This window comes from Protopterus annectens, chromosome 3.part1, assembly GCF_019279795.1.
Source record: "Protopterus annectens isolate FY-2018-M chromosome 3.part1, PAN1.0, whole genome shotgun sequence".
NCBI lineage: Eukaryota > Metazoa > Chordata > Ceratodontiformes > Protopteridae > Protopterus > Protopterus annectens.
In genome coordinates this window covers 1,510,450,486-1,510,476,477 of record NC_056732.1, presented here as the reverse complement: position 1 = coordinate 1,510,476,477, position 25,992 = coordinate 1,510,450,486, and the positions used below count along the sequence as shown (strand labels likewise).

General features: G+C 38.5%; 1 protein-coding gene across 1 annotated transcript in view; it reads right to left on the bottom strand.

Moving 5' to 3' along the window:
* Positions 1-25,992, bottom strand: part of LOC122797796 (nucleolar transcription factor 1-A-like) — an 892,813-nt gene that overhangs the window by 531,951 nt on the left and 334,870 nt on the right. The window contains exon 5 of the mRNA XM_044066317.1: positions 14,149-14,304. Within this exon, the coding sequence (XP_043922252.1) occupies positions 14,149-14,304 (156 nt within the window). The remainder of the gene's footprint in view (positions 1-14,148; positions 14,305-25,992) is intronic.

Here is a 25,992-nt window from a genome sequence, read left to right as displayed (position 1 = left end):
AAGAATATATATATTGCTGACTTTTCATATGTGCTGTGAGAGCATCTTAAGGATCTTTCCACAGCCCTTCCACAGCCAGTGTTCCACCCACCTCCACCTCACACTGGTGTACTTTCCAGACTGTACCCTCCGTTCTGGAAATTTCTGGATCCACCAACCACTAGTCAACTGACCAAACTGCGCCCCCCCCCCTTTCGCAGATTCCTAGATCCGCCACTGTTTTCTATGTAACACATAGTGAGTTTCAAATCTGAACATGTCAGCAGGAAATCTAGGTAACATTTTCTATAGAACAATACAGAAAGCTGTGTCTAACTACGTCAACCATAGAAAAGTAACATTTCATAGAACTGTATAAAAGAAGCATACTGCCTACTAGTAAATTGGACAAAATCCTGTATCCACATGTTTTGTCTCCTTGATGCAAGTAATAAAAGGTGCCATACCTGAACCTTACGTGAATTGGTCTTTGAAGTTTTTTCCTTTGACAAATATATATATATATATATATATATATATATATATATATATATATATATATATATATATATATATCACTCACAAACCTTACCTATGCTATCAAGCACATATTCAAACTCAGTAAAAGACTTCTTATTGCTGGTGGCATACACCCAAACCCAGGGCCCAGTTTTACTGACCTCCCCAATAGACCTCAATCTGATCTACTAATAATTAATATTAATATAAGGGGTATTTCCAATAAACTCTAAGCTCTACATGCTATTATTACTCATTACTCCCTTGACATTCTAACCATTACGGAGTCATGGCTGAAACCACATATCCCTAGTGAGGAAATTCTACCACCAGGTTACAACATCTTAAGGCTAGATAGAGAAAATAGGAAAGGTGGTGGAGCTGCAATGCTATTTAAAAACAAAATAAACCTCCAGCCAATTTCATACCCCTTTATCAACATTTCAAAACCATAGGCTCTATCCTATCAATAAACAATGATAAAAAAATTAAAAAAAAATTGCTGCTACATTCCTCCTTGAAATAACTGTCCAGCTATTGAAGAAATCCTTCAATGGCTGAATCAAAACTCCCCTCAAGACGCAATTTTATTAGGAGACCTCGATACTGACTGGCAAGCCTGCAACTCCAACAACCCCACTAACAATATTAGCCTCTATGGTTTCACACAACTAATTCAAGAACCCACCAGAATAGACAAAAAACCCCATAAACAATCCATTATTGATTGGACCCTAGTAAATAACCCCAAACATCACTATCATACTGGATGCCTACCTGATGTTCTCAGTGACCATCTCCTCACTTTCCTTCTAAGGAAATGAACCAAGTCTCCTAATCCCATAATCTATAGACACATCAGGGATGATCGTAACTTAACCCCAGATAACCTAAACAACATTCTACAGCAATTTTACTGGCAGCCTCTGAGAACCTTACACCTTGATCAGGCAGCAGACTACTTTAATAATATATTTATCTCAGTTCTAAATTCCATTGCACCAGTAAGAAAGATAAAAACCAAAGTAAATGATGCTCCATGGTTAAGAAGGGACACAAGAGCCCTACTAAAAACCAGAGACAAGGCCTGGAAACAATGGAAACAAAACTCCAGTCATACCAACCAAAAGTATAAACAACTTAGGAATCTAGCCAAAAAACAAACCAAACTAGACAAACAAAACTACTTCCTAGGTCTCCATGATAAATACTCACAAAAATCTCCAAAAATGTTGGTATAGTATCAACTCCCTACTAAAATCTGGAACAATTGCTACCCCACCTCCTACTATACTAACAGCAAAGATGTAGCATCCCATCTTAACTGTCATTTCATAACCTCAATCCAAACTCTGTCCAACCAACTAACAAAAACTAATACCTCACCAGCCTCATTTGCTGGGAACACTCCTAGCAACTCTACCAACCTACCATCCTTCTCTCTCTCACCTGTCCCTACATCTAAAATTAGACACTTCCTCCTCAAGCTAAAACCTATCAGACTAGCAGCAAATGGTATTCCTGCTAACTTCCTAAAAATAGCAGCTGACTCACTATCATATCCAGTATCAATCCTAATAAATAGGTCCACTCAGGGGGCTTATGTGCCACAACTATGGAAAATATCCTACATTATACCTCTTCACAAAGGTGGTAAATCTTACTTTTCCAACTATTGGCCTGTAGCCATTCTTTCCCCCTTATCTAAGCTCCTAGAGAAATGCATACACTCACAAGTTATGCAATTCCTGAATACAAACAATCTTCTCTCCTCCACCCAACACAGATTCCGCCCTCACCATAGTACAACTTCTGCTCTTCTCTCCTTCACCGATCTGGTTAATAATCATAGAAACAACAACTACTATGTATCTGCTACCTTTATAGACCTCTCTAAAGCATTTGACATGGTCTCACACCCTAAACTATTGGATGCTTTTCATTCTCTATCCTTTACTTCTCCTACTATCTCCTGGTTCAAAAACTACGTATCATATAGACAACAAGCTGCACAATGGCACCATGAATTATCCCCTCCTCTCCCTAACTCTATAGGAGTACCACAAGACTCAATATTAGGCCCACTACTCTTCTCTATCTTTACAATATACCTACCTCCTCTAAGCAAGCCTCACTTATTCAGTATGCAGATGATTCCACTCTCATCTGTGCAGCCCCATCTGTCAACACCCTAAAACAACTTGCCCAAGAATCATTCTCTGCTATTGAAACTTGGATCACTGACATCCAACTTATTCTTAACCCCAATAAAACCAAACTTCTCCTGTTCACCCCTAATAAAACAAAATCTACCCCCTCTATTTTCACTATCTCATCTAGGAATGTCACTATCATCTCTCCTTCCACCCACACAAAACTCCTAGGAGTGGAAATAGACAACAACCTATCATTTGATCAACACATAGCACAAACCATTCAGAAAGTTCACAAAAAATGGGAACCCTTTACAGGCACAAAAACTATCTCACAGAGAAATCAAGAATCACCCTAGCTCAAACTCACCTCTTATCAGCACTTACTTATGCTGCACCAATCCTAACCCATACTAGAAAAGTAGATCTGGACAAGATAGAGTCATGCTATAACAAGATTTCCAAATTTGCCAACACTTCCCCCTTTAGAACTCACCACTGCCAAGTACTAAAATAACTTCAATGGCTTGAATTTCCTAACTTACTAGCTTACAAACAACTCACCTGCACCTTTATCATCAAAAACAACCCAGAAAAAAATCCTGCCCTTAAACAGCTATTAACCTTCCACTCTTCCAGTTGCCCTCTCCTCTCATCTAATAAACCACTCCTCAGTGTTACTATTGCTAACAACACTGCAGGAAAAGCCCTATAGTCCCACATCATAGCCAAGAAATGGAATAATCTCCCCACTAATATAACCTCTACAACAACAAACACAAACTTCAAAAGATTACTCAAATCTCATCTTAGGACAACTTGGATCTGCCCATGTATCACTTGACAATCTCTATACCTTCTCTTCTTCTTCAAGCAACTTCAGTCTAGAATTCACACTATTCTACTTGCATAGAAATACATACTCTTAGAATAAATCACATTGGTCTTTGTACTTTTTTCAGTGTACGCTTACTAGTAATGTAAACTATCTATACTACCTTTGTAAATATTTAATCTAACTGCATTTCAGTTCTGCATTGCCTGTTAACTTTTTGTATGTAATCCACTGTCTTATCATTTTGTATATTTCTCATTGTATTAACGTCTTACTATATCTTAATTGTGGAGCTTTTCTCCCCGGGCATCCACTGAAAATGGACCTGGTCCAGCTGGATTTTCCTGGTTAACAAATGAAAAATAAAAAATAAAATAAATAAATGCTATGTCTTGCACAGGAAGAGGCAGACCTGTTAGGAGGGAAATCATACAGTCCCTCAATAAAGAGATAAAGGCTTGCTTTTTTACTAGGTCTTGGGCAGGCTAGCAAAACAGCATAAATCTCAAGGACTGTGCTCTTAGAATCCAATGTCTGAGCTCCTCTTTCAGGAAGGACAATTCTACCATGCCATCCTTCGTAGGCATACACCCAATCCTACAGCCCTAGCCAAAGTAAGTACAGTTGTGTACACTTACCATAAATGTAGATGTTCGAGTGTATTCACTGTTGCAGTCATTACATTTGGGTAATCTGCTGGCAGGTTGCCCTCAGTTGGCCTGATTAACAAAGTCTTGGGTCTTGCATCGGTTGCTGTCCCTTCTTCCATGATGTCAGGTCATCAGGGGTATAAAACATGCAGCCGACGCCATTACATCAGTTTTTCTTGCCCCAGATGTCAGGTGCCCCCCAAATGGGGAGCAAAATATATATAAATAATTTTAAACACAAAAATATATACCTCCAAACAAAAGCAAGTACACCAAAAAGACTTTTAAGTGTAGAAAAATAAAGGAGAGGCATAGTAAGAGAAAAAACAGGAGGGTAACTAGGACTGCAACAGTGAATACACTCAAACATCTACATTTATGGTAAGTGTACACAACTGTACTATGTTCTTCGTGATGCACTGTTGCAGTCATTATATTTGGGTAGATTCCCAAAGCTAAGGTTCGGAGGATGGGTTTATAGAGAATTAGGACCAGCTATAAGGCCCAGTAAAACAGCAGTGGCAAAGCCAGCTCTGGAATTTGAGAAAATTGGTAAGTGATAGTGCTTGGTGAAAGTATGAACTGAACTCCAGGTAACAGTTTCTAGAATATCCCTGGTAGGAACACCTCTGAGAAAGGCTGCAGAAGTAGATGCAGCCTTGGTGGAATGGGATCTGATCCCCTGGGGGATAGGTTTTCCATGGTGTTTATAGCAGAAATTAATGCAATGGCTTATCCATTTGGAAATAGTTTGCTTTGAAATATCCTTTCCCTCTGCCCCTGTAGCAAATGCTACCAGCAGTTGTTCAGATTTTCTTAAGATTTAGTCCTGTCCAAGTAAAATCTAAGTTGTCTGTGTACACCCAATGAATGCAGAATCTGCTCCCCTTTGTTCTGTGGATTGGGAAAGAAAGTTGGCAAATGAATGGACTGATTAAGAGCCACACTGGATACCACCTTGGGCATGAAGGATGTGTTGGTGCTGAGTGACACCCTGTCCGCATGAAAGATGATGAAAGGCTTCACTGCCATAAGGGCCTGTAATTCAGAAATCCTTCTAGCCGAAGTGATTGCTAAAAGGAAGGCTGTTTTCCAGGAAAGAATTTGAAGTCTGCAGTAGCAGCTGGCTTGAAAGGAGGTAGAGTGAGTTTTTCCAATACAAAGTTAAGGTCCCAGGCAGGGGTTGGAGCTCTCCTGGGTGGCCTTAAGTTTTTGGCCCTTCTGAGATACTGCTTTAACAGAGGACGAGAGAAGGGGGGGGGTTCTGTGTTGTAATGAGCTGAAATGGCTGAGGCATGGATTTTTATGGAAGAAAAAGATAGGCTCTTGTGAAGCATCTCAGTTAAGTATTGCAAAATATGAGGTAAATTGGACACTGCTGTGGTCATCCCTTGAGATTGATTCCAGGCACAGAATCTTTTCCATTTGTCAGCATAGGATTTTCTGGTACTAATTCTTCTCACCTCCAAAATGACATCCATCACAGTTTGCTGAGGGATGTTAAGGGAGAATTTAAGTGATTAGCCAAGCTGCAAGATTCAATGTTTGGAGCTGCGGGTGCAGAATTTGGTTGTTCTGCTGATACAGTAAGGAAGGTGTCTGAGGCAGGTGCCATGGAGAAAGTTGTGACAGACTGTGTAGGAGTGGGTACCAGTGTTGATGAGGCCAGTCTGGAGCAAGCAAAACCATCTTTGGTTTGTCCTGTTTGACTTGTAGTAGAACTTTGGAAAGCAAAGGCAGAGGGGGGAAAAGCATAGACTGATAGGTTTTCCCAGCTGAAGGACAGAGCATCCACTTTCCAGGCTTTTTTGTGAGGAGTTCTTGTGCAAAATTTATCCAACTGGTAGTTCTGGGGTGAGGCAAAGAGATCTATGTCTGGGCTCCCCCATTTGCATGTCAACATGTTGAAAATCCATGGTTCCAGTTTCCATTCGTGTGGGTCCATGAGATTTCTGCTTAGATCGTTTGCCAAAATATTCAGCTTTCCTGGCAGGAATTGGGCTTGTAGTTGTACTTGATAGCTTAAGGCCGTGTTCCACAATGCCATGGCTTGCCTGCAGAAGGGATAGGAATGTGTACCCCCCCTGCTTGTTTATGTACCACATAACTGTGGTGTTGTCCTTCTTTACCATTAGTTGCCCTGGATGAAGGTAGTCCTTGAAGGCTGTCAGTGCTTTCTGTACAGCTAGCATTTCTTTGTGATTGATATGAAGATGCATTTGATTTGAGCTCCATTTGCCCTGAATGCACTTCCCTGCCAGATGAGCCCCCATGCATAGTCTGATGCTTCTGTAGTTAGGGTCTGAGCGGCAGGGGGTTGTGAGAATGGCAGTCCCTTGTTTTGGTGGCAGGCCTTTGCCCACCAAAGGAACTCTAGTTGCAGGCAAGGTATGATAGGAATCATTGTTTCCAGGCTGTGAGAATGTTGACTCCATAAACTTTTTAAGTACCACTGAAGTTTCCTCATATGCAGTCTTGCATATAGAATTCGAATAATGCAGGAGGCCATGAACCCCAAGGCTTGCAGTATCTGTCTTGCTGATAGCAGGGCTTTTGTGGCCACCTGTTTGAAGTAAGTCACTAACTGAATTTGCTTTTCTGGCGTAAGGTAAGCCATCTGGGCAGTTGTATTCAAGCTTGCACCCCAAAATTTTATTTTTTGAGAGGGTACTAGTTGTGATTTCTTTTTAGAACGCTTTTTACAAACGCCAGATGTTTTAGAAGAATGGCCTTTGGGCCTTGTTTTCTGCCTGAATTAGACAATCGTCCAGGTATGGATATATATGAATATTTTGTTGCCTGCAAAATGCAATTACTGGAGCCAGGCACTTTGTAAAGACCCTGGGTGCAGTAGATAAGCCAAAGGGCAGTGCAGAGACCTGATAATGCAAAAAGCCTGCTTTGAAGCGGAGGTATCTTCTGCAAGATTCCCTGACTGGGATATGCAGGTATGCCTCTTTCAGATCTAGAGTTGCCAACCAGGCATCTTTGCCTAGCATAGGAAGTAACTGGTGAAGAGTCAGCATTTTGAATTTTGGAATGTCCAGGAAAGTGTTTAGAGTAGACAAGTCCAGAATTGGATGCCATGATTTGTCTTTTCTGGGTACCAGGAATATTCTGGAATAGAAACCTTGTCCCTTTTCCCCTTCAGGTACTAGTTGAATAGCCCCCATGTTTAAGAGGGAAAGTACTTGTTTCTGAGCCTCTACCCACTGATTTGGGGGCAGGTCTGGCCATCCGCTTGGAACTGGCAATGTGTGGAAATGAAATCTGTATCCCTGGGATATATTTAAAACCCATTTGTCCTAGGTTATAAGTTGCCAGTTTTTTGCATGAAGTGCCAGTTTTCCCCCCAAAGGGGAGGCTAAAAGGTAAGTCCTTGGTAATTGTAAAGGAAAGTCATTGAGACTGTTTACCATAGGGAGGTGTCTTGTTGCTTCCAGATTTGGAAGAGGAGGCACCCCATTGCTTAGTTCTGAAAGTCCCTTGGGACTGAAACGTGGTGCTTTTGGCATGTCTGGGTCTGGTTTGAGTGGCTCTGGAAGGTACTGGAAAGGGACAGTTCTTAGTAGGCCAGTGCCTACTAAATCTTGGAGGTTGTACTTGTAAGAAATCTTTCACAGTCTGTATAGATTTAGCCTTATCTTCCATCTTTTTTAGAACTTCATCAGCCTTATTGTCAAACAGATGGTCCTGCTGCAAAGGCGCAGCCAACAATTTTGCTTTAACATGATCAGGCAGAGATTGCTCCTTATGCCAAGCATGCCTTCTAAGCACAGACCCAGTAATAGCAGCCCTGCAAGAGTCCTCCAAATAATCAAAACCCTATTGCAAAGTATGTTTTCCAACTTGTTCAGCAGAATGCAAAAAATCCTGTAAATCTTTATTTTCCACACAGTCAGAAATCAACATCATTTTCTGTTTAAGCAGTCCCATGATATGCTGATATTTTAGCATATGGAATTGACAGTTTAAAGCCCTGATTGCCAAGGTTGCAGAAGTATAAACCCTTCTTCCTCCGTTTATCCAGCGCCCTGGAATCTCTATCAGAAGGGGTAGGATTTTTAGCAGTAGAAACTTTTATGCCCTTGGGGCCTTGAGAAATAGTTTCAGGATCCACAACAGGATTTTTGAAAAGGAATTTGTGGGAGTCAGGAACCCTGTAGTATCTGTTTGGCTTACAAGGAGCCGAAGGCAGAGAATCAGGAGCCATACTAGATTCTGAAAACATATCATCAACAATGTATAGTACAGGAGATATAGCCAAAGGCCTATGCTGAGGAAGAAGAAGGAAATCCCTAAGCTTCTTTTTGGATTCAGAGAAATCCTGACTTTCCCAGTGGAAATGTTCCCTTAAGGTATGTAAAGTTTCCCCAAAAGAAAAATCCTCAGGGGGAGAAGTAGAAGGAATGGAATCCTCTGCATCAGAGTCCTCATAAGTAGGTATAGACAAATCCTGTTCATTATAAGAGTCAGAAGAAATAGAATCCTGTTCAGAAGATTCATAGTCAGGTTCAGCCCTAGGCCTCTTTGAAGGTGGGAGTTGGCTACCCCTGATTAGAGTAATTAAATCTTCAGCCATTTTGATCACTTGTTTTTTAGGCATAGGGGCCTGCACATGTGGCCTAGGTGTCAGTTTTTTAGACACAGATCGAGATTTTGGCCTTAATATTGAAGATGGCATCGGTTTAACATACAAATCTGTAGGCCTGAATACACCCTCAGAAGCTGGTGCTTGCACAGCGGCTCCAGACCCATCCAAGGTAGACCCATCCGTGCGTTCCATAATTGAAGCATCTTGCGGCATACAGGACTCCGAATGGGTCTCAGTAGAGGCCTGCGAATCAGAAGTAGCGGGTATCAGGGGCTGCAAAAGTACCTCACTGAGTACCAGCGAACTGGTGACTGGCTTAGGAGAAGCATCGTTGGCAGTTTTGGACCTCAACAGCCTGTGTCTGTCTTTTTCTTTGCGTTTTTTAGGTATTCCGGTAGTCAGATTGCTAACCGACATAATTTCTGGATAATTAAACCGTGATCCAAAATATTTAGAAGCAAAAATGTACCGAAGACGGATAGTGAGTTGATTAAATAAAGCATAGAACTGACAGCAAGGTACGTCGTGGTCAGGGCCTAGGCAAGGAATACAGTACAAGTGAAAATCCTTATGAGGTATTTGCTTCCCACAAGTAATACAATTATTAACTTTTACTGACATCGGTAAGGAGCAAGAAAAATTTTCCCCAACGGGGTACTTAGCTTTTTAGTTGAAGACTTTGGTTCTGAAACTCGAAAATGAAAATTTCAGTACTCGGCCGACCAGCACTTGCGAACTGCTTCTGCTTCGGGCACCGCGCGGCAAGAAAGACTGATGTAATGGCATCACCTGCATGTTTTATACCCCTGACGACCTGATGTCATGGAAGAAGGGACAGTAACTGACACAGGACCCAAGACTTTGTTAATCAGGCCGACTGAGGGCAATCTGCCAGCAGATTACCCAAATGTAATGACTGCAACAGTGAAACAGGAAGAACATCAACTCAATCAAAATAATAACAGAAAACACTCCTCCCATGATGTAGATTGGCAAAGCCCTGACTATAGTCCAAATGCCTCCATGTTTGATTAGCAACACAGGCATCTCAGGGATTGGTGGTGGGGTAGCTTGAACAAATGATGCCAACTTGCTCATCTGTGGGACAGAGAAGCTGCTATGCCTGCAGCATTGGCAGCACTTAGCAGTGGCTGTGTATATCACCTGCCTGTGATGTCGGTACTGACTCGTGCTATCAATGTGGAGGTCTGCTCCACATAGTGTTGAAAAGGGGGTGGTGTGTATGACAGCATACATGCCACCACCTCCTCCCAGTCAGGCAGCAACCGTGAGTCAGCAAGCCACCTTTTGGAGAAATCAGCAAGCTGATACTCAGGACATAAATCTACCCTGCTCCCTACAACCTGACAATGACAGGAGGGGAAACTAATGGGCTGATTAGGCTTCCTAGACAAGAATGAATGGGCCATAAGGCTTCTGCCTAGTTCAGGAAAGCCTGGATTGCTCCCTGATGAAGAAATAAAGCCAACTGAGCATAGGTAGTGCTGTCATCAGGAAGGTCCTGGGGAGTTGATGGTGGGAGAATAAATACAGATAATAAGTTATATGGTATACTACAGTGGAGGTTGTGCTCACAGTCTTATAATCATCCTTTAGCCCAGAGTCAGGCAGGTCACTGGGCTTTTACAGCACTCTTCTCAAGAGATGGGACTGGATATGAGAAAGATGACATGACAAGCTGAGTGCCAGGAGTCTTAATATTTCAGAAAAGTAAACTCAAAAGAAGTACAAAACTTTGAATTCTTGGGTTCCCTACCTGATAACAAGATGGCAAAATACCGTAGTCTCTCGGACACATGCTGGAATGAAGACAACATAGAGCAGTTAGCATTGGGATGTTCAGTGAAATCTACCCACATAAATGGTGCCTTATAAAAGATTCATACTTTTTGGAGGGCCATGAGAGCACTCAGGTGAGATGCCTCCAAGCTGCTCTGATACCATCTCTAACAACTGCCTCCAAAGCAGAATGATCTAAGGCTCCTAGTGCAAATTCCACAGAAGCTCTACCAGATCTTTGTATGGGAATGGACAGGGACCAGAGCCTTGTCTACACTGTTCATTGTTAGCCCAAGGGTATCATCAAAGCTGGTGTTATCCAATGGGGATCTGGATGGTGGCAAGCTTGTTATTCTTTCCCATCTTAGAGGCAGTGGTATTGAGATCCTCTGAATCCTCATTAGATCCTAAGAGCAAGAGAGTTCCAGGACTCCCACTATCTGTCAGCATAAGCTTCATTAAAGGCAAGCATGTGACAGGCCAGCACTGGGGAATCCAGAAACATGCTGGATTATGTGTTAGCCAAAGAGGGGCTGTGGACCACACTTTCTAATGGTGCACTATCATACACATGACTCAAGCCTGAACTAGATATAAACATCTTTTTATGTCTAGACCCTAAAACATAAGCTCTAGTGTTGGAGAAGACTAGATGGACTCTTCTTGACCAGTGTTTAGTTGGTAGTTCCCCTCATCTCCATATCCTATCATCATGCCACAGATTTGGAAAACCAATGAAACAACAGTTCCAGAACCACCTTTTACTACTGAAAAATACTACAATAACATTCAACAGTAAAGTTCTGAAAACAAGCTTTCAGGCAATGCCCCTTTCAAAGCTATGTTGTTATAAGATTTTTAAATAATAAAAGATCTTTCTGGGAGTGCTGCTTTATTGGTCTTTATCTGATCTGTTCATTCAGCACTCCAGGTTTGATGGGTTAATTTGTTTTTTGTGTTCTTACAAACTTGGAAAAACCTTCCTAAAGCAAACCAATACAAAAGATCCCTTTCACATCCCCCAATATCCTTTCTCCCTACCCTGGGCAAATATCTGGAAAATATAGTCTAACCCAATTCTCTCACTATATCCAGCAGTACCACCTGTTCTCCTCCAAACAGTATGGATTCTGACCTGAACAAAATACTATGACCGAACTTTGGTCCCTAACTGATGACATCCTGCAAAACAGCGATAGTTGCTTCCTAACAGGAAGTGCTATATTACACTCACAAAATACATTACGATTACAAAATGGGGCAGGGATCTTACCCCCGCCACAAAAGAAGCATTTGTGGTAGAGTTTTGTATGATTTGATGCTCTTAACTCAGTAATAATTATGTGCTTACACTCCCCACAGACAACCTTACTTGTACAGTGTCATTCCAAAGTTACTCTGACTTGGAGATAAGACCATTAATGAAACAGTCTCATTCTTCCACTGAGAGACTGCAATCTCAGACTATTGAAAAGCTAGCTGCTCAGAGTGTATGAACATCACTAGAATACAAACTGAGCAAATAGTCAGAACAGCAAATAAACGAACCAAACCAATAAAAAGATGCAGGAAAACTCCAGAAATGCAGCATCAACATACTGAAATAGTTTTAATAACTTTAATTTAGCGCTTTCGTCTTGGTCATAGACTTCTTCAGAATAACAACCATTCTGAATTCTTTATTCAGAATGGTTGTTATTCTGAATAAGTCTATGACCAAGACGAACCCGCTAAATTAAAGTTATTAAAATTATTTTGGTGTGTTGGTGCTGCATTTCTGGAGTTTTCCTGCATATTTTTATTGGTTTAAATGAGCAAATGGAGTATAAGAAAATATAGTCTTTCACAATCATGCCTGAGAAGAAAAAAATCACAAAGATAAGCCACTGAAGCGAAATAAATCCACACTCTGAATCAAAGTCTAGACTGGAATGTGATCCTTGAACCTCACAGCACGCATCTTCTTACTAAAAGTTAGTAACCTGTACATCAAAGGGCAGTTTTACCCAAGTTAGATTGCCTCACCACAGTATGAATTATATTTAATCAATTTTCTTAAAAGGAGAAGCACAACTCAAATCTGCAAAATAAGAGAAAACCGTTTTTGCAGGGATAAGCCCTTTATGCATAACCACACCTCTTTTACTTGTATATATCAACTCGATGGTTACAATGTGCAAAAGAAAAAAAAAACTGCAGCCCACTGCCAGCTTGTACAATTAAAGTACATATGATACTGATCAACTGCAGTCAAATAAATACGTTTAAGAGCCACTTGTTGTAACTACACTTCAAGGAGTGTAGGATAACCCCAAAGAGCAGGTATTAGATATCAGGTTCAATTGCCATGTAAATTTCCACATTTTCTTCCATTTATTTTAAATCATGTTAAATGACTGTATTATGTTTTGCCTTGTGTTATTTACATTTGTATTGTCTTTGGCACATGACCCAGGAGATGGGTAAAAAAGGTCTTTAATCAGTTCACCAACTGGTTACAAATAAATAAACCATCAGATCACCTGCCTTGAAAATAAGAAAAGGACAGACAACCTATTTCAGTGAAACCTGAGTAAAGACCATATGGTACTAACTGGAAGCTGGGGCACAACCATACTCTTCCAAGTTCAAAACTAAAATGATGTTACTCATTAGGTTATTGTATGTGTTAATACTATCTGACTGAACTAAAGCTAGGATTCTTCTGCAGTCCTTTCTTCATTTCAATGATTTGTCCCCCTGAGACTGACAGCTAGTTTGCTATATTAGTCCACAGTAGCTGGTAGCAGGGTATTACTATGATCTCTGCACCAAAGTTTTTTAAAGCAGCCATCACAACATTCTCGCAAGATGACAATACAGCAATCACCACAAGATATACACAAGTCTGGTCTACACAGTCAAAGTAACTGGCAGCTAAAATTATGCTTTTGCATCCAGTGATATAACAATTAAACCATCTACAAGCAACCACAGCCTTCTGGCTTTCAGTCTCCCTCTCTAACTAGCAGATCATGCTGCTGTATAAATACAGAATAGTACTGGGTTTACAGCACCTTAACCATTAGTCTACAGTGCCTGAGAAAGGGGAGTAGAACAAGACACAGATTTCCCATCTGGTGCCCATCTCCATTTCCTGGAATCTGGGATATATCTACCTCAAAGACTTTTGTTTTCAGATTGAAATAAGAATCTGCTGATCAATGCGACTTTAACTGGAATTAATTGTAAGATCTCCAGATTCAATACTGTGTTTTAGCAGCACCTGGAATCCTACTTAAAATATGTCTTACTTCAGCGGCACTTACAGTAAAACAAATACATGTCATAATAAATATAGAAAATGTGGATAAAGACACAAATTGGTACAGTGTCCTCAACACTAACAATATATTACCCAATTATTAGAACTACATACAGGAATTCCTGCTTGACAATAATCAATTCAATTTACTAGATTTGTTTAATCTGCGATTGCAGTCAGCCTGTCTGGGATTACAGTCAGCCTCCTAAATTAACCTGAACTGCAACTAGAGTTTCAGTGAGACATGTCAAATATTTACAGATAAAATGCTAACATCAGTATAAGAATTCAATGGAAAGAATTTCATAACCAACCTTTTTCTTTTCCGGCAGCTCCTTGTACTTCTTAGACAAAATCTTTGTCAAATCTAGGTTACTCATCTCTGGGTGTATCTTGGCATACTTAGCTCGTTTCTCCATGAAGAACCGGAAATAAGGAGTCAATGGCTTCTTGGGGAAATCTGGATGTGTCTGGAAGGAAAAAAGCATTTAAAAGAAGCTCCTATTTCATTAGTCAAGTAAAGGCATTAGTTAAGAGAAAACATATTTAGTGGAATAGTTTATCACTTTATGTACTGCAACTAGATAAGATTATTAATGAAATATGTGTTTGAAGTGTTAAAACCCATACAAACTATAGACTGGTATTCAAGCAAGTCTCCTTCATGCATTCAGCCTACAAGTGCTACATCCAATTACCATAGTTTCTTTTATTATTAAAAATATTACATGCATTAATCTAAAAGCCTATTCTATAACATGCCTTGCTAAATATTTTGTCTAATCTTTAAAAACAGGGTATACATATTAGACAAAAATGAACAATTACAAGAGACAGTCTTCTTAATACTACATTTAAAAAAAAATGACCTAACTGTCCAGACTGCACATGCTTGCAGTGTCTCAAGGGTGGGTGTAAAATTGGGATACATGATAGACATGTCTCCTGCTTTTTTGAAAGGTGTCCCACCAATGGCCTTGTCCACTTGAAAGTAAACACCTCTGGTTATCTCCAGTCTACACCATGAATTCTTCTCAGTGTCTGTACTCCAGGTATACAATCCATGGCACTTATCAAAAAAGCTCTGTTTTTGCTTCCCAATAAACTTGACTCCATGCTGCTCGACTGTACATCTTTAATGCCAATTTCACTTGTCTTTCAAGTTAATATAAAACCTTCTGCAATATAACTTAGTAAACCTATCAAAACGTTTTCCCCCAAAAATGCTATTCTGCACTGATATCTTATAACAAATACACAATACTGCAGTCCCGACTTCCAAGATGGCTGCAAATTGATCAACACCTTAATTTCAGCTCTCCCAGTGTGAAAAAAGAAACTGGGAGATAGTTGCCAGTAATTCTGCCAGCTTTAGTAAAATTCAGCTACTGGCTAGCAAGTAGACTGATTGGATGCCAGCAAAGAAGAAATTTAAGAGATCATGTAAGAAAAGCAACTAGACAAAGTGAAGAGAAAACACTAGCGCCAGCTTTGGTACAAGAGATGTTTTTCTGTAATCTAGAGGGAAAAAATGTACTCAGAGCTATTCAAAATAAATGAAATGCTTTAAGAGTATATCAACTAAAATAACAAAAGGCTGGAAGAAATGGAAGAAGCTTTAAACTGCTATTCTGATAAACTGATAAACCTGCAAAAATCACAGGCTGAAATGAAGAAAACACTGGCTGAGTATGAGACTTCTCAAGCGGAGCTGTTTCAAAAAATGGTAGTTAGAGGACAGAGCATGCAGAGAAAACCTGAGATTTTCTGCTGAACTAGAGAAACTGGAAGGGACAGACTATATTAACTTTATGAAAGCACAAATAAACAACTGGACTGGTTCTCCACAGAAGGATTTGTTAGCTGAAAGGGCACATCAAGTACATGGCCATGAGAAAGCAGCTAAAACTTGTATTTCTAAAGATGCAATCATAGCAACAGAAAGAGTCAATCCTGACAAAACTGTGACAAAATTGGAACAGTAGAGTGTTTGTGGGAAATAATTATTCACCATACACCAAGCAGAAGAGAAGAAAATGTATCCCAGTAATCATGTTGAGAAGCAGTTGTATCCAGCTGTCTTCAAGATATTTTTCCTGGAGGATCAAATAGATTTTTGATATAGAACAGGTTAAGGAGGTGTTTGTCCAACAAAAAGTGAGACATCAAACTGAAGGGGACTCTGCTTCTCATTCTTCTGACAACAAAGTTTATGAAGAGACTTTGCCAGTGAAACCATTTCCAATGTTCCAAAGAAAAATGCTTGAGAGAGAGAAAAAGGTACAAGAGTTGAACAGAAGAGTCGGGAATACCTGGGACTTTAACTAGAGTCTAGTGTTTAGAGATGGAAATGAACAGAAAGACAACCAGCAACACTGAAACTAGTGAATAAATGTGAGATTATAAAGCCTCCATCACATTTGTGAAATCAGGCTTTACAAGAAAATGTGGTTGAGAACATCAGGACTTTTGTTGACTTGTTAAACATGTAGGTGAATTGAAAAGCATTTATCCCACTTTGTGTCAATAATGTTTAGAAGGACAACTAAAAGAAAACAAAAGTAACTAAGTAAAGATCAGAGATTGCCTCCAAGTAGTCTGTATGAAACAGAATAAAGTGACAGTGATTTCAGACAATCCACACAGGAAACATGCTGAAGACTTGGTCTCTCCAATTGCTGCAGGTGCTTGGAAAGGCACATTAAATTGGCTTTATGCACATAATATTACTTACAGGTGGGGACTGGAACTTGATTTGCAATACTAAGGATGTATCTGGGAGACCTAGAAGGGAAAATATAACAAAAGAGGGTAGATTTCCAGAGAAATTTATGATAAACTATTTGGTATGGAAGACGTCACTTCAGTATTAGGAACTAGGAGAGAATTTCCATATTATTCCCCAAGCTACAATAATTGGACCAGACTAGACAGAAATTATATTTCACAGGAATATGTGCATTTACTTGAAAGCTTCGACACACATCCAATATCTATTTCAGATCACTCGCCAATAATAACTAAAATAAAAATGCAGGGTAAATAAAGTGAAAATGAGACACAGGCTCTTCCCCACCTACCCATTAAAAAGAGAGAAATTTAAGGAATGGATAGTGGAAATTATTGAAGAGTTATTAGGAAAGACAGAAATTTCTTCAGAAGTTTTAGCTAGTGAGTGGGATAAAATGAAAGTGAATTTAAAAATTCAGTAGAAATACAAGAAAAAAGAAACATGGTTAAGAAGGTATAGTAATTATTTGGAGGGGTGGACAAAGGTTAAAGTATTGCAGAATAAAGGGAATCTCTCAGGATAAGAAGGGGCACAACTGTAGAGGGCTAAAGAAAAAACAATGGAGCATCTGAATAATATGTAAGAGTTTAGAAAGATTGAGGTTCTGCAACCGTATTTTTGATAATAACTCCAGAGCACAAAAACTTTTAGCACAACTTAGGCAACAGAACACAAAAAGTGTTGTTGCCAAACTTAGGGAGCCTATAACAAGAAAAATGACCAAAGATTCTCTAGAGGTATTAGAGATATTTTGGAAATTTTATGAAAATGTGTATAGAGCAGAGAAATGTGGAAATCAAGAAAGAGCACAAATGGAAACATTTACAGAAGACTTAAGTATGCCAAGGTTAGGGGTGGATGAGGCTCCATAGTTAACAGTTAAGATAGGAGAGGGTGGTATAAAAATGATGATGTATAATCAACCTGCAGGAAACAGATGATATTCCTGTGAAAGTTTGCAAGCTAGGAGGAAAGAAAGTTATAAAGATCTGTAAGATTTTGTTCAACAGTATTTTAACAGAAGGGAAAGCACCAACATCCTGGAAGAAAGCCGTGGTGGCTTAATACCTAGAAATGGTAAAGAACGATGAGACCCAGCTTCACATAAACCCATTTTATTTTTAAACCATTACTATAAACTGTTTATATCTGCAATCGCTAAAAATGGCAAAGGGGTTGCCAAAATTGATAGATATGATTCAGTTTGGTTTTGTGGAGGGGAGACAAATATTTGACATTAATACAGCAATGATGATCCACAGCGAAGCCGAATGTAAGAATATATCACTGTTGATGGTGGGTCTTGATGCAGAAAAAGCATTCAGAGTAACCTAGGATTTTATGAGCAGGGCAACTGAAGCATTTGCATTGCCTGTTACAATAATATGGTTAATTAGGAGGATATATGAGGGATCAGAGGCAAGAATTTAAGTGAGGGGATTCCTCTCTGATAAACTGTGTCTGAACAGAGACAGAAGTGTCCTCTTTTACCTTTATTTGTTATATTTAAAGCCACTGACAAAGAAAACAAACGACTCAGAAATTCAAGGATATAATTGGTATAGTAATCAAGAAAAGTTGGCTTTACTTGCAAATGATTAACTTTTATACCTGATAAAACCAGAAAAGGATATTTCAATGTTGTTAAACATTTTAAGACAACTGTAAGTCTTTCCAGGATATAAAATTAATGAAGATAAAACAAAGGCTATAGCTGTAAATTATGTACTCACAAATGAATTGGTTCAGCAATGCCCATATTTATGGAGACAAGATAAAATTAAGTGTATGGATTAAAAAGGCTTATGTTGTGGCACCTAATGATGTATGGGAAGAGGCTAAACAAAAGATACTACAAAAATTCAGAAACTGGTATTTCTTGTTTACGGATATGGACAGCAAGATACAAGCAGTGAAAATGTTTTTAGTTCATTTAGTTTTATATACAGGTCAGGCGTATACATAACACAAGCAGAATGCTATAACTCAAAGTGGAAAGGGATGATGATGAAATGGGAAAATTTAAGAAATAAAAAGAATAACAAAAGTCATACAGAATAGTATATTCATAAAGTAGCAGAAAGCATACATCTTAACTTCTTAGTGCAAGAAATCTGGACAAAACCTAACATTATGGGAGGACAAAGGCCCAAAAATAGGGACATATTTTAAATATTACTCTTACAAACTTAAAAAGTTGACAGTTTAACAGGATTTGCGTTAGCATGTATTCTCTGAAGGATAAGAAGTCTATGTATGTCTTTATTTTGTGACTTTAATCCTCAGAGATTTACCAGAAAAAAAAAAGTTTTTTTGAAGAACAGACCAAAAATATGAGGCAAAACTCTGGACAGCTGACAGGTATGGCAGAAAGTATTCTGAAAACAGCACGAGAATGGAGAAAGGAGATTTTGCCGATAGATATAACTGCAATTAGGGGTAGGTAATAGGGGACTCTAATTTATGAAAAAAAAACTTGCAAAGGAACTAAAGCATTGGGAGCAAATAACTAGACAGGGAAAGGTAACAGAATGGGAAGAGGCCAAGAAGACAGCTGGACTGCAGACTAGAGACTGCCTTCCCTACCAGGGATTGATATCAGAGTATAGGCAAACAGAAAGGGATAAGGGTATCCTAAGTGAAAGACCTGCTCTAGTAGAGTTTTTAGCTGAAGCTAGAACAGAAGCTGCTGTTAAAAAATGGATAATTAGTAGGCATACAAAATATTGCAGGATAATAAAAGGAATCAATCAGAGGAGGTTATAAAAGCTTGGAAAGAGAGACTGGATAAGCAATTTACAAGGAAACAATGGGAGGACATATGTATATCTTCCAAGTATGCAACAAAGTCCAGAAGATTTGAGATTTTAGCTTGGAATGGTTTGATTAGGTATATTTATACCCTAAGACTTGAAAGAAAGTATCCTCAGGTAAATGGCAAATGATGAATGTGTGATGGAGAAAAAAGAAGTAAGTGGAAACATATGTTTTGGGAGTGGAATGAGTTGGCAGATTTCAAAAATTCCTAACAGAGTACTCTCTCAGAAGCAAGGGCACTGCATCTAGAAAAAAAGAAGTTTAACCTCTCTGTACTCTTCCCTCATCAGGCCAATAATTGAGTACAACACCCCTTTTGGTATGTACCTTTCTAAGTACATGCAGCAATTGGAGAGACCACAAAGGTTCCTCACAAGGAAAATCCAAGGTCTTCAGCATCTGTCCTATGTGGATCATCTGAAATCAGTGTCACTTTATTCTGTTTCATACAGGCTACTCAGAGGTGGTCTATGCCTTGCCATCTCTGACCCTGCATTACTGGAAATGCTGCATATCCGCAAGTCAAATGGTACATGGGTTATTCGCTCTAAAGACCGTAACCTGGCATGTGACATTAATAGAACCTGCTGGAGGGACAGATTAGTCTCCCAGAGGTTACCACACCTTTGAAATGGATTCCCATTTCATGTCAAAGAGAGCACCTCATTGGCCCTCTTCAAACGCAATCTGGACGATTGGATGGGTAACTGTAAATTCACCCAGGGGGTTCCACCTGTATCCCTCTTGGACAGGGGCGATTCATGCTGATCATTGAAATAAGGTTAGAATGTGGCTAGGCTTGTAAGGGCCCTACGGCCATTAGCCTAGTAACTTCCTATGATCCTATGAAATACTGACTGAGCAAATGGGTGTAACAAGGAAATTATTCTTTTTAGCTGGGACACAGGATCTGAATTGACTAGACATAGTAAGGCCTTTTAAGTTTAATTCTGGTGACTGTCAAAAAAGCAGTTACTAGAAAATGTAACTCAAAGTCTAAACTAATTGTACTTGAAGTATTGACTTTTGCAACTGAGATAAAAGAACTGGAAGTGGGATCTTTAGAAAAGGAAAGGAGCAGCCTGCATAGAAATAAATGGAAATTGTGAACAACACGTGCAAAATAATGATCAGGAGGAACAGTGAGGTTTAAGGGAAGGAAGGAAGTGAGCAACTTAGGTAATGGACTGATGATAGCTAAAAAATAATATATGTCATGTATAATGTATGTAACTGGGAACATGTTACTATGGTTTGGTTTCTTTTATGTAAATGTATGTATAAAGTATGTAACTGGGAACGTTATTATGCTTTGGTTTATTTTATATAAATGTATGTTTACCTATGTCTTAAGGGATAATTCAATAAACCTGTTAAAAGAAAAAGAAATACTGCAGTCCCTTCCCCAAATTATACATACAGCACAGAGGTATGTGCCAGAGGAATCTTAACTACCACCTCTGCCATCTTCCTATAACCTTTACTCTTTTGTACATTAAAACCCAATTACATTCTTCCCACAACACCAGCAGTCATTTCTTCCATCTCATTCTCTCCCTCAATATTAAAACTAAGTTAGCTACAAATGCTACACATGTAGTACTGCCACTTATCCAAACAAATATCCACCTCGCACTTATTCTCATCTGTTTACCCTTTTAGCCACTGCATCTTTATAAAAGACAGAGTAAATTAAAGAGCACCCCTCTTTTATATTCCCAATTAACCACAAATTGTGCTCAACCTATTAACTACAAACCCTATTGACAACAACCTAGATACCCCATGAAGAAATGCTACAATATCTCTAACCCCATCCTCCCTCAAATGTCTGTCTCAAACTTCCATGTTCTTTACCGCTGCTAATTAATTCCACTATTTCATTTACCCATTATAATACATCCCTGATACCTTTATCTTTCTCTATATCTTCTATTTCCTTCTCAAAATAATTATATTTCCCAGACTATTACCTTATGATCTGTACCCATAAATAAAACAGGCCGTCAGTTTTCTGCACACTATAATCCCCTTCTTCTGCAAAAACTTTACTGATCCCCTACAAATATTTACCTAGTTTCTCCTCTGTATAAAAGAAATTCAAAAAAAAAAAAAAAAAACACTATTCTGATTTATAGAACTGGCCAGGAAATAAGTGCAGTGAGATCTTAAATTATTTTACATGTTTTTATTTATCCTTTGCTGACCGGGTTAGTCCAACTAGGCCAATAGTCTCTTTCCAGGGGAGACCTGAGGTGGTACTAATATTACTAGAGGACATTTGGTCAGGGCATCGGGAAACTTCTCTTACTTCTTTCAATAGGTGCCACAGGATTTTTTACATTTTTTACATTAACCTGAGCTGCCACCAACTCAAGCAGGTGGGGCCTTACAGCCTTCCACACCAAAGGCAAGTGTACCACCTGTTGCTTTACTGACAATACATAAACTCTTAAATAGAAAAAGAGGAATTTTGGATTATTAACGTTGAAGTTTATTTACCCCTGAATAAATGAGATTTTCTGACTAAGTAAAGACTTTACAATAGAAATGTTCCATTTACCTTTAATAGTGACATTGACTCATTATACTGACCTCATTTACCTTTAATAGTGACAGTGACTCATTACACTGACCTGGGAATAGATTAAAGGTCCTAGCAACAGCCATACAGCTCATCATAGAAAGGCCCTTCTCCCATGATATGCCCATTTGTGATTCAGGAACATAGCCATGACAAGGTAAGACCTCATTATCAACTGACCTGCATGCTTCAAGACTTTCAGTTACTACTTTGATTTGCAGATCATGGCTGATCTGCATGTTGCAGTAGCAACCTGCTTCTCCTGTTGGCAGTGACATTCTCCCCAAGTTACTCTCTCACATAAAAAATGTATACAAACAGGAACGCATACACCCATCATAATCTATTGTACCTGTCCCTACCCTATCTAACCTCATGTGGTTCCCTCACCCCTGAATATTTTACTGTCAAAACAGGACATATTTATTGGGCCCTAGTAGTCTTGTGTATCCCCCACCCCAAAACTGCAAGGGGTGAAGTACATATTCAACTAGTTGAGACAAACAGGAGACACATTATTTAGTTATTTTATTTTTTTTTAAACAAAAACCATCTTTATTAAATTATCACATAGGACATAGGCAATCATAAATTTATGCAAATGAAAACAAACCATATTGACATCATTTTAGTTGCAATCATTACACATCATAAACCAAGCTGACATAAATGTAGTTGCAAACATTATACATCACTTTATAATCTATCCAGTCCTTGTCAGTCAAACATTATATAGCTCATTCAGATCCTGCCTTCTTTAAAATCTTGTTCCTCCTCTGCAAATTGTTCCCACAATTCCCATTTTTTCGCTATGTAATTTGCTCCTACCCTTTTCTAAAGATCCCAATTCCAGTTGATTTTTTCTTCTAGTAATTGCTTTTTTTGGCAGCCACCATAATTAGACTCAGCAGGGCTTAACTATAGCTAGGCAACTGGAATTATGTCGATATGGTTTGTGATGTAAAATGCTGCAACTAAGATTATGCCGCTATGGTTTGTTTTCATTTACATAAATGTATGATTGCCTATGTCATATGTGATAATTTAATAAAGATGTTTCGTGTTTAAAAAAAAAAAGATAATGTTGAGAATATTAAAAAATGTTCCACAACACTGTAACATCCTTTTCTGGTTTTATTAGGTCTAAAATAATATCATCTGCACATACAGCTAGCTTTTCTTGACTACCATACCAATTATATCCTTGAACTTCAGAGTCTCTTATTTTCTTTCAGATAAACCAACAAACCCTCACAGGGGACTAGGAATACTCCTCAAAAAAAAAAAAAACTGAAGTCAGGAAGCAAATGGATAAAGCTGCTTTTTCTTTATTTCATACTTCTTCTGGCTATATAAGCCTTCAAGGAATAACACAGTGTGATTCAGGCATTCGTTTTATATCCCATCCATATTAATGTGTTAATACCTTTCAATTAACATATAACAATTAGTACAAAATTACCACTCATCAAATAGAAAGTCACAAAAAAAACATAAAAAGAAATACACACTTATACAATATTTTTAAAAATATATTCTATACAATAAGACAATTTACTAATACATAATTAATTGATGTACTACATAGTTATTCCAGTTTAAGTTTTCAATTTTGTTTGAATATTGCACTTTGCCCTGCTATTGATATTTCATGCCATTTCCTTGTTTATTTACTTTCACATCACTACTTATTACTCACTTACATATCCCAATTTATTTCCATGTTTAATCTGTGCAGAAACAGGGTTCCCATATTCACTATAAGTTTGGTTTCTAACCTTAATAATCTACGTCTCCCCCCATATTTTGACATCCAAAAGGTTAAGCCAGGACACTGAAGAAAAGGCTGTCAGCACTTCCCCCATGAACAGAACAAAAATGCTGGGCTATAGGACTTTCCATTCTTCAATTTCTAACAACACTCAAATGTTCTAATATTCTTAACTTCATTTTTCTCTTTGTCCTATGTACCACATCTTGGGTGTGCATCCACATCCAATAATGTACATTACCCCACAAGTCACCTTTAAACTAATTTTTTATCCAAAACTGCTTTCCATTAATCACCCAACCATCCACATTTTTTATTCTTTTACACACTTTACACATGGCACAGGGGTACACCCCCAGCCTTTTCCCCACAGTGCTTTGTTCTTTCTGATTCAATAATTCTCTCAAATTGCTGAATCGGCCATAAGAGAAAATATTTTTTTCAGGAAATACACTTCCCACTATTTCATCCCTGTAAATTACTGGCAATAACTTCTCAATCAACTTTTTTATTGTATCTGAAAGGGGGGGATTTAGTTACGTAAAATATTGGTTCTACTTTTTGTCTCACTTCCTGAATCTCCTGAATTTTCTGACAATTACCCTGACAAATTTTCTGATGAGCCTTCGCACCTCTCAAATCAGAACTTCTATCCCTTTTGTTCTTATTAACCACTCCCCTAACTTTGTCTTCAGCTGCCTGTATGTAAGCTTCCTTATACCCCCTCTTATACAATCTATTCCTGACCAAAATAAATTCATTTTCCAAAACCTTCTGATCAGAGGTATTTGTCATGGGGGTTTTAAACTCCCCATAGGGCAAAGATTTGATCAAATGCAAAGGATCTGCACTGCTAGCTTCCAAAAAATTATCTGCAGCAGTAGATTTGTGAAATGGCCTATATTTCAACTTCCCATTAACATCTACATAAAATTCCACATCCAAAAATTGCATAATTTTGTTATTAGTTCTATATGTAAATTCTAAACCAAAGGAATTCTGACTAAGTGTACTCATGAAAATTTCAAATTCCCCTTGATTCCCCCTACATACAAAAATCAAATCATCAATAAAACACTTGAACATAACCACATTATTCTTAACAAAACTTGTTGGATAAATGAACACATTTTCAAAAAAGGCAATGAATAATATGGCATAAGATGGGGCAAACACTGCCCCCATTGCTGTTCCCTCTAACTGCAGAAAATATTGCTCTTCAAAAACAAAATAATTATGTGTCAAAGCAAGCTCCAAAAGCTGACATAAGTAAGAAGTTTTGGGGCCCTCTCCTAAAGTTTTGACAATTGCTTCCAATCCCGTTTCAATTTTTATGTTAGTGTAAAGCGATTTTATATCAACACAAGCAAAATAATAATCCGAACTCCACTGAAGTTTGCCAACACACTCTCAAGAACATGGACTATGTTTTTAACATATGATTGGATTTTAGGAAGAAATGCTTTGAAATGAGAATCCAAAAAGATGCCTATATTTTGTAAAAAAGCCCCTACCTCTGAAACTATTGGTCTCCCAGGGGGTTTAGTAAATGTTTTGTGTAACTTAGGGATTGCAAAAAAATTGGCATCCTTAGGATTCTTGACATAAAGTTTTTTAACATCTTTTGAACCAAAAAATCCAAGCCTCCCTCCCCTTTCCAATAGTTCTAACAAACCCTCATTAAATTCCTTTACTAGATTAGAATGCAATTTTCTATACACTGTATTATCAGATAACAAATCAAAAAACATACAATTATAGTCATTTCTTGCCATTATGTCCCAATTCCCCCCTGGTTAGCTTGTGTAAATACATATTTTGCAGTTAGACCACGTAGCTGCTTTAAAGCCATTGTTCCCTAATAAAATTCCAAACTCTTACATTTTTTACAAACTGGCTATAAGCGACTTCTATCTGTTTACACAGTGCATTTTCAAACACATTAACTGCATTTGAAATTTTAGGGGGTACAGATGAACTTACAACAGGCATCTTGGGTACACTCAATTTACCATACCCAGTAGAAAAAGCAACATTTCCAACATCAGACATATCAGAGTCACTGTTAATTTCCAAGTCCACATCATTGTCCCAGTCCAGAAATGGATTTTCATGAATTGAAATGTTTAGCAGTGAGTCCTCCATAACATCATTACATGAATCCGCTTGAACTTCATTTTGCCCTTTACTTGCAA